Source organism: Euphorbia lathyris, chromosome 2 (assembly GCF_963576675.1).
Source record: "Euphorbia lathyris chromosome 2, ddEupLath1.1, whole genome shotgun sequence".
NCBI lineage: Eukaryota > Viridiplantae > Streptophyta > Magnoliopsida > Malpighiales > Euphorbiaceae > Euphorbia > Euphorbia lathyris.
Genome location: NC_088911.1, coordinates 72254255 through 72268208, shown reverse-complemented (window position 1 = coordinate 72268208; position 13954 = coordinate 72254255). Strand labels below are relative to the sequence as shown.

At 36.0% G+C, this 13954-nt stretch overlaps 1 protein-coding gene across 3 annotated transcripts in view; it reads right to left on the bottom strand.

The window, feature by feature from the left end:
- Positions 1-306: 306 nt before the first annotated feature.
- The window catches only part of LOC136218582 (alpha,alpha-trehalose-phosphate synthase [UDP-forming] 1-like), a 37468-nt gene continuing 23820 nt past the window's right edge, over positions 307-13954 (bottom strand). For 2 of the 3 annotated variants that reach the window (XM_066005551.1, XM_066005552.1), the window contains 11 exons: positions 12262-12350; positions 11684-11732; positions 6358-6458; positions 5029-5216; positions 4059-4176; positions 3185-3361; positions 2986-3108; positions 2821-2908; positions 2592-2722; positions 2407-2505; positions 308-1041 (listed from right to left, as the gene is read on the bottom strand). In XM_066005551.1, coding sequence (XP_065861623.1) covers positions 658-1041; positions 2407-2505; positions 2592-2722; positions 2821-2908; positions 2986-3108; positions 3185-3361; positions 4059-4176; positions 5029-5216; positions 6358-6458; positions 11684-11732; positions 12262-12350 — 1547 coding nt within the window. In that variant the 3' untranslated portion in view covers positions 308-657. Of the gene's footprint in view, positions 1042-2406; positions 2506-2591; positions 2723-2820; positions 2909-2985; positions 3109-3184; positions 3362-4058; positions 4177-5028; positions 5217-6357; positions 6459-11683; positions 11733-12261; positions 12351-13954 lie in introns of all 3 variants that reach the window. The other variant, XM_066005553.1, reaches the window with a different exon arrangement.

The window sequence follows — 13954 nt, the reverse complement described above, 5'->3', positions numbered from 1 at the left end:
GAAACTCATTTGAAACTTGATAAAATATTGAGTGAAATTCATATGATACCAGTTGACACTTACTTGAAACTCGGTGAATGTTGATTTTAATGTTCCGATCTCTTACATCTGTATTTTGATCTCCAATCTAGTTCTTCAACTTATTTTGCAATTATTCAGAGTTTGCATGATACAAAAATTTATAAGAAATATTGGCGTCTTTGGAGAAATATGAATAAATTAAATAGTTATTTTTATTGTGAAATCTACAAAATTAATTAAACCAAAATGTTACTTTCGAACCTTGATGAAAAATTAAATTAAATGGAGATGTTTGAATAATATGCCATCCAAATCACATTTTGAAGTTGAATACTGAAGGAAAAATGATGTTGATATACACCAAGAAAAACTTGAGAATTTCCATAAAAGAGAACATTAGCGGAATGATTAATTTAAGTAATTGGAACTTTTCGCATCTTTCCAAGAGCATTTCTATATTTCATGCTTCCCATCAACTCACTCATATTAAGACAAGCATATAATGTTCTAAACTAATTATTAGTACAATGCCACATACCTTCAGAGGCAGAGTATGGTTCCTCAAACTTTGAATTCTGCAGTTTGATGATGTGAATTGCAGAATGAACAACTGTCTTACAACTTCCTAATTATGTCTCAAGCCGATGATGATGCATTGGCTAGTTTCTTTAGAAACGCAACCACATCGTCAGGCGATTGTAGTTGGTAGCGAGCATTTGTTCGAGTCCGCCCAACAGTGCATGAGAAATAATTATCTCCCTTGAGATCAAGCACACTCCATGAAAGCTTTTCTGGTGACTGTCGTCTACCAGTCCCACAATTGCTATTCAGTTTCTTCTCAGTAGTTGAAGGTCTATTTGTCTTACCTGGAAAGGATTTCGGACCGCTTTTACTTGCTGGAGGCTTCATAGAGGGTCTCCTGTCCCCAGGCAACTGCAATCCATTAGTCGGCTTGATTCTTGCAATACCTATGCCATCAGAAGGTAGCTCTGGCTCAAAGAAGGTGTACACATCTTCATCCTGAAACATTGGGAAGATAATCTAATTATAGAGCATATGGACAAATCCATCAGCTTATTTCTATTTCCACTCCTGAATCTGGAATTTATTATGTAAACTACTTAACCACCTTATAAAATGCAAACTATACTATGCTTCTTCAGAACTACAAAGGAGAACCTGGAGAAATCTTATCATCTAGCACCATTGCATTCAAAGATTCCACCCTCTAGCACGAAAATGGCAAGCCTAAGATTTCACTTTACAGGTCCATGTACATGGCTTTTCTCCAACCCAATGGCTTTTGTAAATTGATGTGATTATAATACACGCCAAATGAATCCCATGAAAGACTTAATCTCGGAGAAAAGTCCTGATATGGCTAGCAGGTGTTATTTAATTTTGCAAATTGTGCACCCAGAACCATTGAAAACAGACCATATTTTATCCAATTTACTTTTCAGTAAAATTATTGGAGAAACACACCAAGACCATTCATGAAGTCTGCCGTAATGTTCGCATTTGATTGGAATACTCAGTAGTGTTCCAGAAGCACCTGATCTGAACATGTTCATACGATGTATGCTTACCAGTTACCAATATTAGTATTTCAATTTTTCACATGCATCATGAGTTCAATATATCCAGACCATAGTTGTTAAAACGAGAATCGACTTGTGACTGGAAATCCTCATTTTGTGAATCGGGACTCGTGAATCAACCGAATCGTAAAATTCGGATCAAATTCAAAATATTATAAAAAATAAAATATTAACCATGTCTAACTTTAAATATTAGTCTAAAAATGCAATTTTAATATCCAAATAGAAATTATATCAAGTTATCAACCAAACACTTAAGTTAAAATTCAAATCTAATGCAATCCTAATAAAACTAATTGCCAAAGAATTCATCGGCATCAAAAGAATCATCATCTTCCTCTTCCAGAGACAGAAAGTTGAAGATAACGAAAGAATATTATAGAGGACAGTTGAAAAAAACAAATAAATAGAAGCGAAGAGAAAATGAAAAGGAAAGAACAGAGAAACGGAAGGTTTGGAATTTATGAAATCTAAACAGGAGTCTTCTATATCTATTTGTATTCCATAAATTCTTATTAAATAGTTTTAGTTCTTCTGCGCACAACTCTAAAGAGGAGCCTTCTATACTGATTCGGCCAGTTCGATTCTTGATGATTTTGAGTCGTACCATAGATACGACCCGAAATCATCAAGAATCGAATCGTACGATTCTAACAACTATGATCCAGACAACTTGACCCCATATGAGCTCACCAAATTAATTTAACAGAACCTGACAAATTCAGCAATACTGAACTCAGTTTTGAGTATATATATCACTCTACATAAATTCAGCAAAAGTTACCTTTCCAAGAAAATGCCCAATACATAGGACATAGTCAATAGGTGTTGTCATGGATTTATTGTGAACAATCTCTCCTAATATTCGATCAATAGCAGAACCCTGAATAGACAAGAAAGCACTCAAGTGCCAAAAATACAAAAAAGAGAAAAAAAACAGGTTATGACAAAATTATACATGCATTTTACCTTTGTGACTCCAACTGCTCTAACCTCAACTGATCGGCTACCTTGGACTACATCAACAGAAGCATTAGAAATTGGGCCTGTCCAGAGATGCTGTAACATATCCCTGGCTTGAAGTCTTCCAAACTCTGCATCTACAGGCATATTAAAAAATGAAAATGAGCATTGAAAGAGGAGAGAAAAATTGTAACAGTTCAAAAGATTACCCTCCAATATCTAGATAAAGTTGTACCTGCGTACTTAAAATTCCACACAAGTGATGTATCCCGAAGTTCAAAATGCGACCGCGGTGTTCGATCTCTGAAGTACTCAAAAACATGCTGACAACAAGTCAAGCTGTCAGAGGCAGAAAACATTAGAGCACAACTGAAAATACATGCAAGTTCAATATAGACACCTTCACACTGTCGACCCATTCCATGTTTAAATGTTCTGGCATTGTTGTCATCCATTCTCCCCTTGTAAAGCGTAAAAACATTCCATGCTCGGCAGCCAAGAACATTTCAAAATCCCCAAAGTTCTGTGCACATGAGAGAAATTCAGTTAAACACTAAATGTCAGAAATAGGAGCAGAGATACAAAACTAGGATATATACATCATCTAAGACCCTTGTGTTACTCCCACTTAAAACAACAACAGTTGTCTTAGGATCACTACACAGTGATGTCAATATTTCTTTCAACTCCGGGTGCAACTTGAGTTCTATTTCTTTAAATTGATCACTTCTTCTCCCATGAGAGTCTACTGGTTCAGTCAATGTTGAATTGAATCCCTGTGTTTAAACACCAACAAATGAAAGAACAACAAATAATTTTTTTTATCACAATACATCTAAAAAATCCAGACCATGAAGCCATCAATTGTATACGTTGCCACAGAAAATACTGTTCACAACTCAACAATAAAGTGACGACTTCAGATTTCTCTGAGTTATTGGAACATGGAAACTGAAAAAGCCACGCAAAGTTGCAGCAAGGGATCAACAAAATTAAATTATATTCTAAGATCATGCCTAGATCTGGGAAAAATTGCTGGAAAGTGGAAATATAAAGAATACAGTAAGCTTTCCGAGGAATTGAAAATTCATGACTTGATTATGCAGTTCCACATTCAGGATTGCTATGCTAAATCAAAGACTGATTTGACGCAAAATGGCTGAAATAGTTGTAGCAGAAAGCACAGAGAAATTTATAATTTGCTATTCCAAGAGGTGAGTTGAAATTTTTTCTAAATAAAAGAATATATATATGGAGTAACTTTAGCTTAATTAAACCTTTTATCTAACAAGATTAAAAAAAGAAAACTCATGGTAATTTTTTTAAGTTTCTAAGAAAGCTGTCCATAGTTTCCAGTACATTAACCACAGAGAAGAGATAAATGGCAACAGCATTATGCAATGCAGATGTCTATTAAAGATGGGCTGGCTGTTCCTATTCCAGAAACAATTCCCTTAATAGAACAGATCTTACCAGTATGAGCAACCGATTATTAGACTGCAAATAACGTTTAATTGCATCTTCTTCTGGAAGTATTGGTGGAACTTGCCTGGTCCTTAGCTGGGCCTCAATAACTGTATCATTCAGTTCACTGTTATCCAATTAAAGGAAAATGTGGATGTTAGAGCCCATAAACTATAACTATATGATTGATCTAAAGTGCTCGTATTTTATCCTAGCATTTGGACAAGTTGGATCGTAGAAGCAAATAAAAGGAATCCTGTGGACGTTTATTGTAGATATAAAATATGATATCTGCCATAACATGATAGCAAGCATTATATATTTTTTTAACTCATGTAGATCAAGCATGTTAATTCAATACCATTGGCAATCTGTTCCTTTATTGACAAAAATATCAAGTCAAGCTTTTAAAAGCTAGTTAATCAGATTCTCACAGTGAACAAGATAATATGTATTAACACGTACGCTTAAAACAAGTAACTGGACATGCTTCATTAATCTAAATGTAGTGTCAAGTATAGTAGCTGGCCTCAAAGAAATCAAATCTTGAAAGACCCAACAGGCTATTCAAAAACAAGTATTTTACCTCTGCCTGTAGAATAATTTTACCAAAAGTGATAATGCAACTGATCTTTGCAAATAGTCACAAAATGGACTACCAACTATATCTGAAAGTATCTCAAACAAAATATCTATAGACATGGCTGCTCCAGATTATTCAATACAACAGTCCATAATATTCTGATGAATAAAATAATGCCATTTCTAAAATTTACTTTATGAATCAGACTATTTCCTTCCTTAGTTTTGGTGCTTAAAGCTTGTTCGAGCTACCACTATCTTCATCATACGCATAAAAATCTTATAATCAACAAAGATTTCAGTTAAGGTAAGGTGGAGGTAAAGTTCAAAGCTATATATATATATACACCAATGGTTAACCACAAACATCATCATTTTAAAACATTACTTCAGGTACCTCACAAAGATCTCTGCCCATTCTTGAGCAGTGTGATTCGTGACATGCCCAAAGTTATGGCGATGTCTTTTCTCTCTGTCTTCACGTGACATGGTCAATGCTTGTCTTATTGAATCAGCAACTTCAGTAATATTCCATGGGTTCACAAGGATTGCTCCAGCACCGAGAGACTGTGCTGCTCCAGCAAACTATAGTACCAATAAACAAGTTACAAGAAAGCTTGTAATATTAAAAAGCCTCAAGTCACACTGAAGACTTCTACTTAAAACTAGGAGAGAATGTCCATTTTGTTTTTGTTCTTGACGAAATCATGGGATGGGCATCACACTCAAGTCCACCTCCTGACATACCCACTTACACTTACTTTGGAAGGGGAGATCTGGGAAGCCAAGGTTTTCAAAGTTCAGCAAACATCCTTTCAGTTTGGAAGCAGGATATTGTTGTAGCGTATGCCCTAGAGAGTATTCCTGAGTGCTTGAAAAGCTCCAAAACTACCAACTTTCAACACTATTTTCACCAGATCTCTTATTATGCTTTCGGTAACTTATATCCAAATGTTTCTAAAATTTATTCAAATCCAAACCAGATATTTGAACTTAACTTGACAAATTTTATAGTAAAAGAAAATGTACGACCAAAAAAGCTTTTCAAAGTAAAATCATTACTCTCTAGAAACCAAGGTTGGAACTTCTGAATTTATGTTTCTCAAGGGTCGTGTTCCAATTTGTAATTAGTAGTTCCATTACCGCAAGAGTTTATAGCTTTGCAACAACAATATAAAAGAGGATCTTCCAATTTTCAAGTATCACTAACTATAGCAACTTACATCTTGAAAATTGTAAGATACATACAAAGTTCAAATTTGCTGTCCATTTATCTAGTCTGAAGAGAAAAAACCACTGAATGCAAACTCTTCAGAACAGAAGTTTGGACTCAACAGGTGGGCATAAAACAAAAACTTACAGTCTAGAAGATCACTAGCATGTTCACGAAAGCATATGAGAAGTACAAGTACAATTAAATGCAACTGCTATGGTATTATCTCTTTCATCTACAGCATCAATAGGGGGAAATAACTCCAACAACACAACAACAACAACAACAACAAAGCCTTAGTCCCGAAATGATTCGGGGTCGGCTAACATGAACCATATATTTTGGTTCATGTCATAAGATGTGGCTAAGTTTTACGCTGGCCGCCACAAACCTACCGCAACCCTCCTCCTTTGTCCGGGCTTGGGACCGGCTGTAAATGCCACCAAGTGACCCTCACAGGCGGAGTTGGGGAAATAACTCCACAATGATAAAATAAAACTAACTTGCCATTACCTCACTAAGAATGAGAACACCTTTTTTAGAATCTTGGCATGCCACAAACTCATAGCTGACAAGATTCATTCCATCCCTCAAGGAAGTTACGAGTGCAACATCTGTGGAAAGCAAGGCATTAAATTTGGTCAATAATGTTACCAGATTTCTAGTAAGATGCCAGTATCAACAATCAGCTTTTACGAGAATACTCAAGATAAAATACCATTGATAGGCAGATCAAAAAAATTTGGTCAATATCAATATTCAAACAATATCGCTAAGCACAAGCTTATTAAACAACTTATTTTGCACTAAATTGGGCGACTTGAGTAGGTCTCAGTATATTTTTGAGACTATTACCGATATCAAATACAACAATTTAATATCCATTTTGGAAACAAAAATGTAGTTCTCAAAGACCACAAACCAAAAACTTAGTCAACATTGAATCATGCCAAATGTAGGATACATAAAAACTATTTTTGGGTCTTAGCTATTAGCATTCAGCATAAGCTTTTGGGGTCATGGAGCAACCAGCTGGGTTTGTTGCTCAGGGGTCTAGGAAGGTGAGCAAGTTACGAAGATCCTTGTACGGATTGAAGCAAACTCCTCATGTATGGTTTGGGAGATTTAGTGCTACAATGATTAAATTTGGCTTAAGTAGAGCTGCATATGATCACTCCATGTTTTTCCCATCATCTTGTTTTGGGTGCATTTTATTAATTGTGTATGTTGATATCAAGTAAATATATTAGTGAATTCCATCACTAATTTCATGGTATCCAAGCCTAGCTTGGCTTCTGTTTTTGGTTTCTGGGTTGAGTTTCCTAGAGGTTTATCTTAGTCTGTAGAAGTTGGCCCTTGGGTGAAAGTTTCTTCATCTCGCTTAGTCTCACCGCCCACCCCCAACCCCCACAAGCTTCCCCTGTCGCCGATCATCCGTTCTCTATACGGACACGAAAAAGGACATGGACACAGAAATTGAGAAACATTATTTTTAAAACATAAATATTCATAAAATAGCCTTCAAATGAAAACGGACATGAAACACCGAAACGCTACTAAACAGGAGTGCACGTGCAACACAGGTCATTTTGCAAAGTCCGATCGTCATAGTCAAGCGAAGCATCGTACGCACGTGGGAGATTCTTTTCTATGTCGTCAAGTTTTCTAATCTCACCTATGTCTCCTCTCTTTGCATGTCCGGTTAGTTTTCCAATGAAACCTCTTCTTTGTGTTGATGTAGCTGGCAGCCCCTTGAGTGTTGCTTCAATTAGGTTCTGCTTCTCTGGATTTTTGCTATTTCTGATATTGAGGTTGACTCTAAATCTTTTGTTGGTGTGGGCTTGCTACATTTGTGGGTTGTTTTATTTGTGGTAGTGATTCCTTTTCTTCTTTGTACGAAGGTTAAAATGCCAGAAAATAGTGATAAGCAACTTGTCACAGAACTTATATTAGGCTCCAAACTTACGGATAGAAGATTACTCAGGAGTAAAAATTGTACTCAGTGGCAACAACCTATCCATAGGTTTGCCAACACTGCTGATTTAGAGGATCATTTAACTGGTTATCCCCCGCCTAAAACAAATTTTTATGTTCATAAGAAATGGTTAATTGAGGAATATAAACTATTCAATCAGATTCAGAACACCCTCGACCCCACTATTGATGATGTTGTGATGCATTGCGAGACTGTTAAAGGGTTACGGGAATATCTGGAATTTTTTTATGCTAATAAATAAATATACCTCGTGTTTACAATTGAATGTTAAATATTTATCATGTAGAACAAAAGAATCGAACTCTTTTTCAAAATTATATTAAAGTGAAATAGGCCTATGAACAAGAGAACACTATGTTTCCCATTGTAGCTAATGGAAACAAATGCAAGCACAAAAGGAGTGGGTTGTTGTTCAGTGCTTTCAGACAGGGTTATGTCCTGAATACGATGTGGCCCGCACACAACTATTAACTAGTGGGACACTCCCATGTTTCTCGGAAGTCTATGCATGTTTACTTAAAAGTCTGTAAGGATGGCAAAAAGGTCGCTGGTATGGTATCACTGATACAACAACGTTCCAGGTCGTAAAAGGCTGAAACAATACCTTCCTGCTAGAATTCGAAGCTCCCCTAGCAATTTGTTATTATTGTGGGGGAGAAGGGCTTATTAAGAAGAATTGCTGGAAATTGCATGGGGAACTCGGGACAAAATGCTCCCAGGAGATTTGCAAATATGGCAACTCAAGATAGCATCTTACCATCTCTTTTGTCCACTACATTAGTCATTATTTCGGCAAATGAGTATGCTCAGTTTCAACAACTCTCTGCCACCTATGATGCATAACATCCCATCAACCTCAACATCTTCTTTGGCTAATAATACAAGGAATTATACTGCATTTCTATCCACCTCCACTTGTAGTTGGTTATTAACTTTGGTGCCACTGATCATGACATATGACCAGCAACACGGGTACTCTTTCTTCTTTCCAACCTCTGGCCAATTTACCTTCTATTGTGTTAGTCAATGGATCAACTGCTTCTGCAATTGGATAAGAAACAGCTCACCCAACATCCACTGTTCCCTTATCATTTGTTTTATGCTTACCCAAGTTTCCTCTCAACTTACTATCTATCAGCCAACTTACCAAAACTCTTAACTGTTGTGTTATTTTCTAACCTATTTATTGTCTTTTTTAGGGTCTTTGGGACGAAGCAAATTATTGGTAGAGGGAACATGGTGAATGGATTGTATCCTCTTGATTCGACTTTTCCGCAAGGGCCATGATCTGTTGCTTGCACTAGCTGTACCTTTTACTTTTACAACTTCACTGTGAATTTGGTCATCCGTCTCTTCCAGAGTTTCTAAAAGCAATGTCCTACTCTTTCGGGAATCCTACTCTAGAATATGAAGCTTGTCAGTTTGCTAAAACATCATACAGTTTCATATATACACCACGAATTAATAAACCAGTCGAGTCTATTTTTTATTTAGTGCACGCTGATGTATGTGATCCTTGTCCCGTTGTGTCCAAAACTAAAACAGTTGCTCTGGCAGATTCACTAACCACCAGCTTCAGAAGTCAACTCTAATATATCGGGTAAATTACATTCATGGCCTCTCAATGTTGCCCTTACTTTCATTATAGCCCCTGAATTTCAAAACTGGACATTATGGCCTTAGAATTTTACACTTCACTGACATAGTAACTCCTTTTGCCATTGAGCAATCTAAAATGAGCGATGACAACCTAAAAATGGAAATGTCCAATAATCAAAGTTGTTTAGAACCACATTTCCCATGGAACTACCGTTTTCGATTTTTTTAAATCACTATGTTCGGACCTTCCTGTCTCTGAATAAACACTTTCTCCCTCCTAACCAAAAAAACATCTAAAGAACCACAAAACTAAAAAGTTCAAAAATTAAAGTTGCTTAAAAATCATTTCGATCAACTCTACAATGGCGAGTTACCTGCTATTGGTGGTCATCTTGATTAACTGTAAAAGGGCCTTTTTATTAGTAAAGTGCAAAGCTCAAGGACCATAATGGAAGTAAGAGCAAAGTTGAGGGGTCATGGACAACAACAACAAAGCCTTAGTCCCGAAATGATTCAGGGTCGGCGAACATGAACCATCATATAAAACCGTGAAATCAAGTCGTGTCAGCGACACAAATTCTCTCCCTCCACTCTATCCTATCCACTACCATATTTTCCTCAATCCCCAATAAACTCATATCACTCTCGATCACCCTCCTCCAAGTTTGCTTAGGTCTTCCCCTACCCCTCACCACTACATCCCTTTGCCACTCTTCAGTCCTCCTAACCGGCGCATCAAGCGCTCTTCGTCTTACATGACCAAACCACCTTAGTCGGTTTTCCCTCATTTTATTCTCAATAGATGAAACCCCTACTTTTGTCCTAATTATTTCATTACTCACCCGATCCTTTCTCGTATGACCACACATCCATCTCAACATACGCATCTCCGCCACCGACATCTTATGAATGTGACAGTGTTTCACTACCCAACACTCCGTACCATATAACAATGCTGGTCTGATTGCCGTGCGGTAGAATTTTCCCTTCAATCTATTAGGCATGCCGGGGTCACAAAGGAAACCCGTAGCACTCTTCCACTTCTCCCACCCAGATTTAATCCTATGAGCAACATCTCCATCTACTTCTCCATCCGTTTGGATAATAGATCCTAAATACCGAAAGCAATCCGATGCCTGAACAACTCTCCCATCTAGGGTGATTGTCTCTGCCTCCCGACTCCTATCGCCGCTAAACTTACACTCCAAATATTCCGTCTTACTTCGGCTCAACTTAAAGCCTCTAGATTCTAAAGTTTGTCTCCATAGTTCCAACTTCCTCTCCACGCCTTCTTTCGTCTGATCAACTAACACAATATCATCTGCAAACAACATGCACCATGGTATATCATCTTGAAGTGAACTCGTTAGTTCATCCATAATGACGGCAAAAAGAAATGGGCTTAATGCAGAACCTTGATGCACTCCAATCGTAATAGGGAACTCTTCAGTCTTCCCAACAATGGTACGTACACTCGTGCATGCTCCCTCATACATGTCCTTTATGATGTCAATATATTTCCGCGAAATGTCTTTCCTTATTAAGGCCCACCAAAGTACTTCCCTTGGTACCTTATCATATGCCTTCAAGTCAATGAAAACCATATGCAAGTCTTTCTTCTTATTTCGATAGTGCTCCATTAATTGTCTCATTAGATGGATGGCTTCCATAGTTGATCTTCCCGGCATAAAGCCAAACTGGCTTTCTGAGATCTTCACCGTCCTCATTAGCCTTTGTTCGATCACTCGCTCCCAAAGTTTCATAGTGTGACTCATTAAAATTCCTCGATAGTTGGCACAATCCTGGACATCGCCTTTGTTCTTATACAAAGGGATTAGGATACTTTTCCTCCATTCTGATGGCATTTTATTGTTTCTCCAAATTTTGTTGAAGAACGTCAACCATTCAATTCCTCTCTCTCCCAAACATCTCCAAATCTCAATAGGGATGCCATCAGGTCCTACTGCTTTCTTCAATCTCATGGACACTGAAATAAAAATTCTACATGGAAAGCAAAAGAAAATATGCGCCAAGAAGAATTAAGTTGCATTAGCAACTTGTAATCACAAATAAACAAAAAACGACACACATACATAAATAAAATAAATACAAGAAAATAAAAGAAAAACATGAACAAATAAAGATAATGTCCTCAATAAAAAGGAGCTTATCCTAAAAACAACTTAAAAGATAATTTTCTCTACAATTTATAACATCAAATAGTTGAAGCATGTCAGTTAGTACCTGTAACAGCATATAGTGCACATAATGCGTGAAAATCGAGAGAGCGATCCTGCAAGCACAAAATAAATAAAGAGATTTTTATTGAAGTTCTACTGACTCTTTAGTAGGAATATTAAGATAAATAATTAGAGAAACCATCGCGTCTTAGACCATTTATTATTATTATCATTATATTACTATTTTTTTCTGTATTACTTTTTTTTTTTTTTTGAAAAACTTTCCTGTATTACTTATTTTATGCTAAATGACAAAATTATATGGATGATTATTTATTCAGGAAAGATGTACAACAATTTAAGTACTAGTTCTCATGTAATGGTGGACTTCCAAAGAAATCTCATAAGATTATTTGAGGACTATTGGTTTGATAGAATCAGTGCACAAATTATTAAAGATCTCAACCCTTGCATAATTTGCCAAAACGCCAATCGTTGAAGAAAATCATATAGTTGGATTATATAATCTAGTATGAAGTTCAAGAAGAAATATGCCATTCAAAATTTATTTCAAAGATAATAATTAAAGTACAACGTGCAATTTGTAATGAAGAAAAAAAAAGTAGCAATCAAAACACATACCAGGTGATGTATTGGAACAGCAGTCAATGTTCCAAATCTACCATTAATGCGCCCAACAATTTCATGAACCTGGCTAGTAAGTTTTTGATCTGTGAGTAATACAAGAGCATAAATTGATGCATGATTTCTCAAGTAACATAACCAAATTTTTATAATCAACGCAAGGCCAAGTAGTTGACTATATGTTGCACTGCATATCAGACAAAATTCAAGCAAACTCAAATATAAAGAAAATAATGACAAAGCTTAAACAAATTATATTGACATGAAAACTAATAAAGATGTAGCAGTCCATGAAGAAACCCTAAATGCTATGGATTTAATCATCAAGAGTCAAAAGTCATTTCAACTATTGACGTAGAGTATGACCGTAGACTCGTATGACCGTAGACTCATGTTCTTTTTAGCTTATCATCATGTCACTTGCACTATTCATTTATAAATTTGGAACTGTTCTTTAGTCTTCTTTTTTTATATATATGACATCCAATAACAACTAAATTTAAGTATTATTTATGTTTGCAAAATAACAATTAAAACTATGTTCCTCTACATGGAATTTCGCTAATTCACAATGTATACTTCAGAGTGTATTACAAAAAATAGTTTAAGCCATCAAATGATAGAAGAATCAGTTGTATCCTCTAAAGGAACAAACAACAAAACTTTATGATTGAGATGAGTTTCACTATCTTCATGAAATTTCAACAATTGAATCTCATTTTAATAGCTCAAAAAGAAAAAAAACTTACGGGGGCTGAATACAAATACACTAATCTAACATTATGGTATGCTCTGTAACTTAATTTCACAAAACAAGATGACTCATTCGTTCTGCACAATTAAGAAGGCATCACTCCAAATATTATTGCATTGAAATATCTTCCCAGCTCCATCATTCAACTAAATCAAGAAAATAGGTCAAATAAATGTATAGTTCAAAATGTCTATAACTACACACACACATTAAAAATCTAAAGATTTAAGATTTTGATTTTTCTACTATTACTAATAGTAATTCCTGCCCAATTAAAAGCCTCATACAATCCAACTAATGTGGAAAGTTTCATCCATTTGTTGATAACTAGTTTCCATAGATCTCCCAACAATAATGAGACTCAACTCTAGCCCCTCTTCTTCCAATCATAAATTCTTTTTTTATATAAATAATTCAAGTTGAAGCATTTTATCTGTCGTTAGACACTGACACAACATTTTGTAAAAATGGACTGCAACTTGAGCAATGGCCATATGCTCGCTAGTTGCTACCTCAGTACATCATAATCCATCACTTTTCTATCCCTTCTTAGTGAGAGGACATAACTTATCCATGGATTTCTCCAAGTTTGACTAATTGAAATCATGAATAGCTTTGGTATAGTGCATTCTTGTGCGAGGCCTACACGACATGCACATGTTAAAACTGTATCAGAAACTCTAGTGAACCCCAATCAGCATAGTTTCTAAGATCATGGAAATCTATCCTAATGCCCCTATATGGGTGTAAAGTCTAGTTGCCCATATAAATATGTTCAGATAAATGTCAGCTCAAGACTCAATAATTCATTTTAAACTTTAAAGAGGAAATGAAGAAGGCCCATTTTTAAGCAAATAATACAAGCCAAGACACACCTAGTGACTTAAACTATCAACTAACTAAAGACCACCTAATCATAGTTGTTAAAGTTGTTAA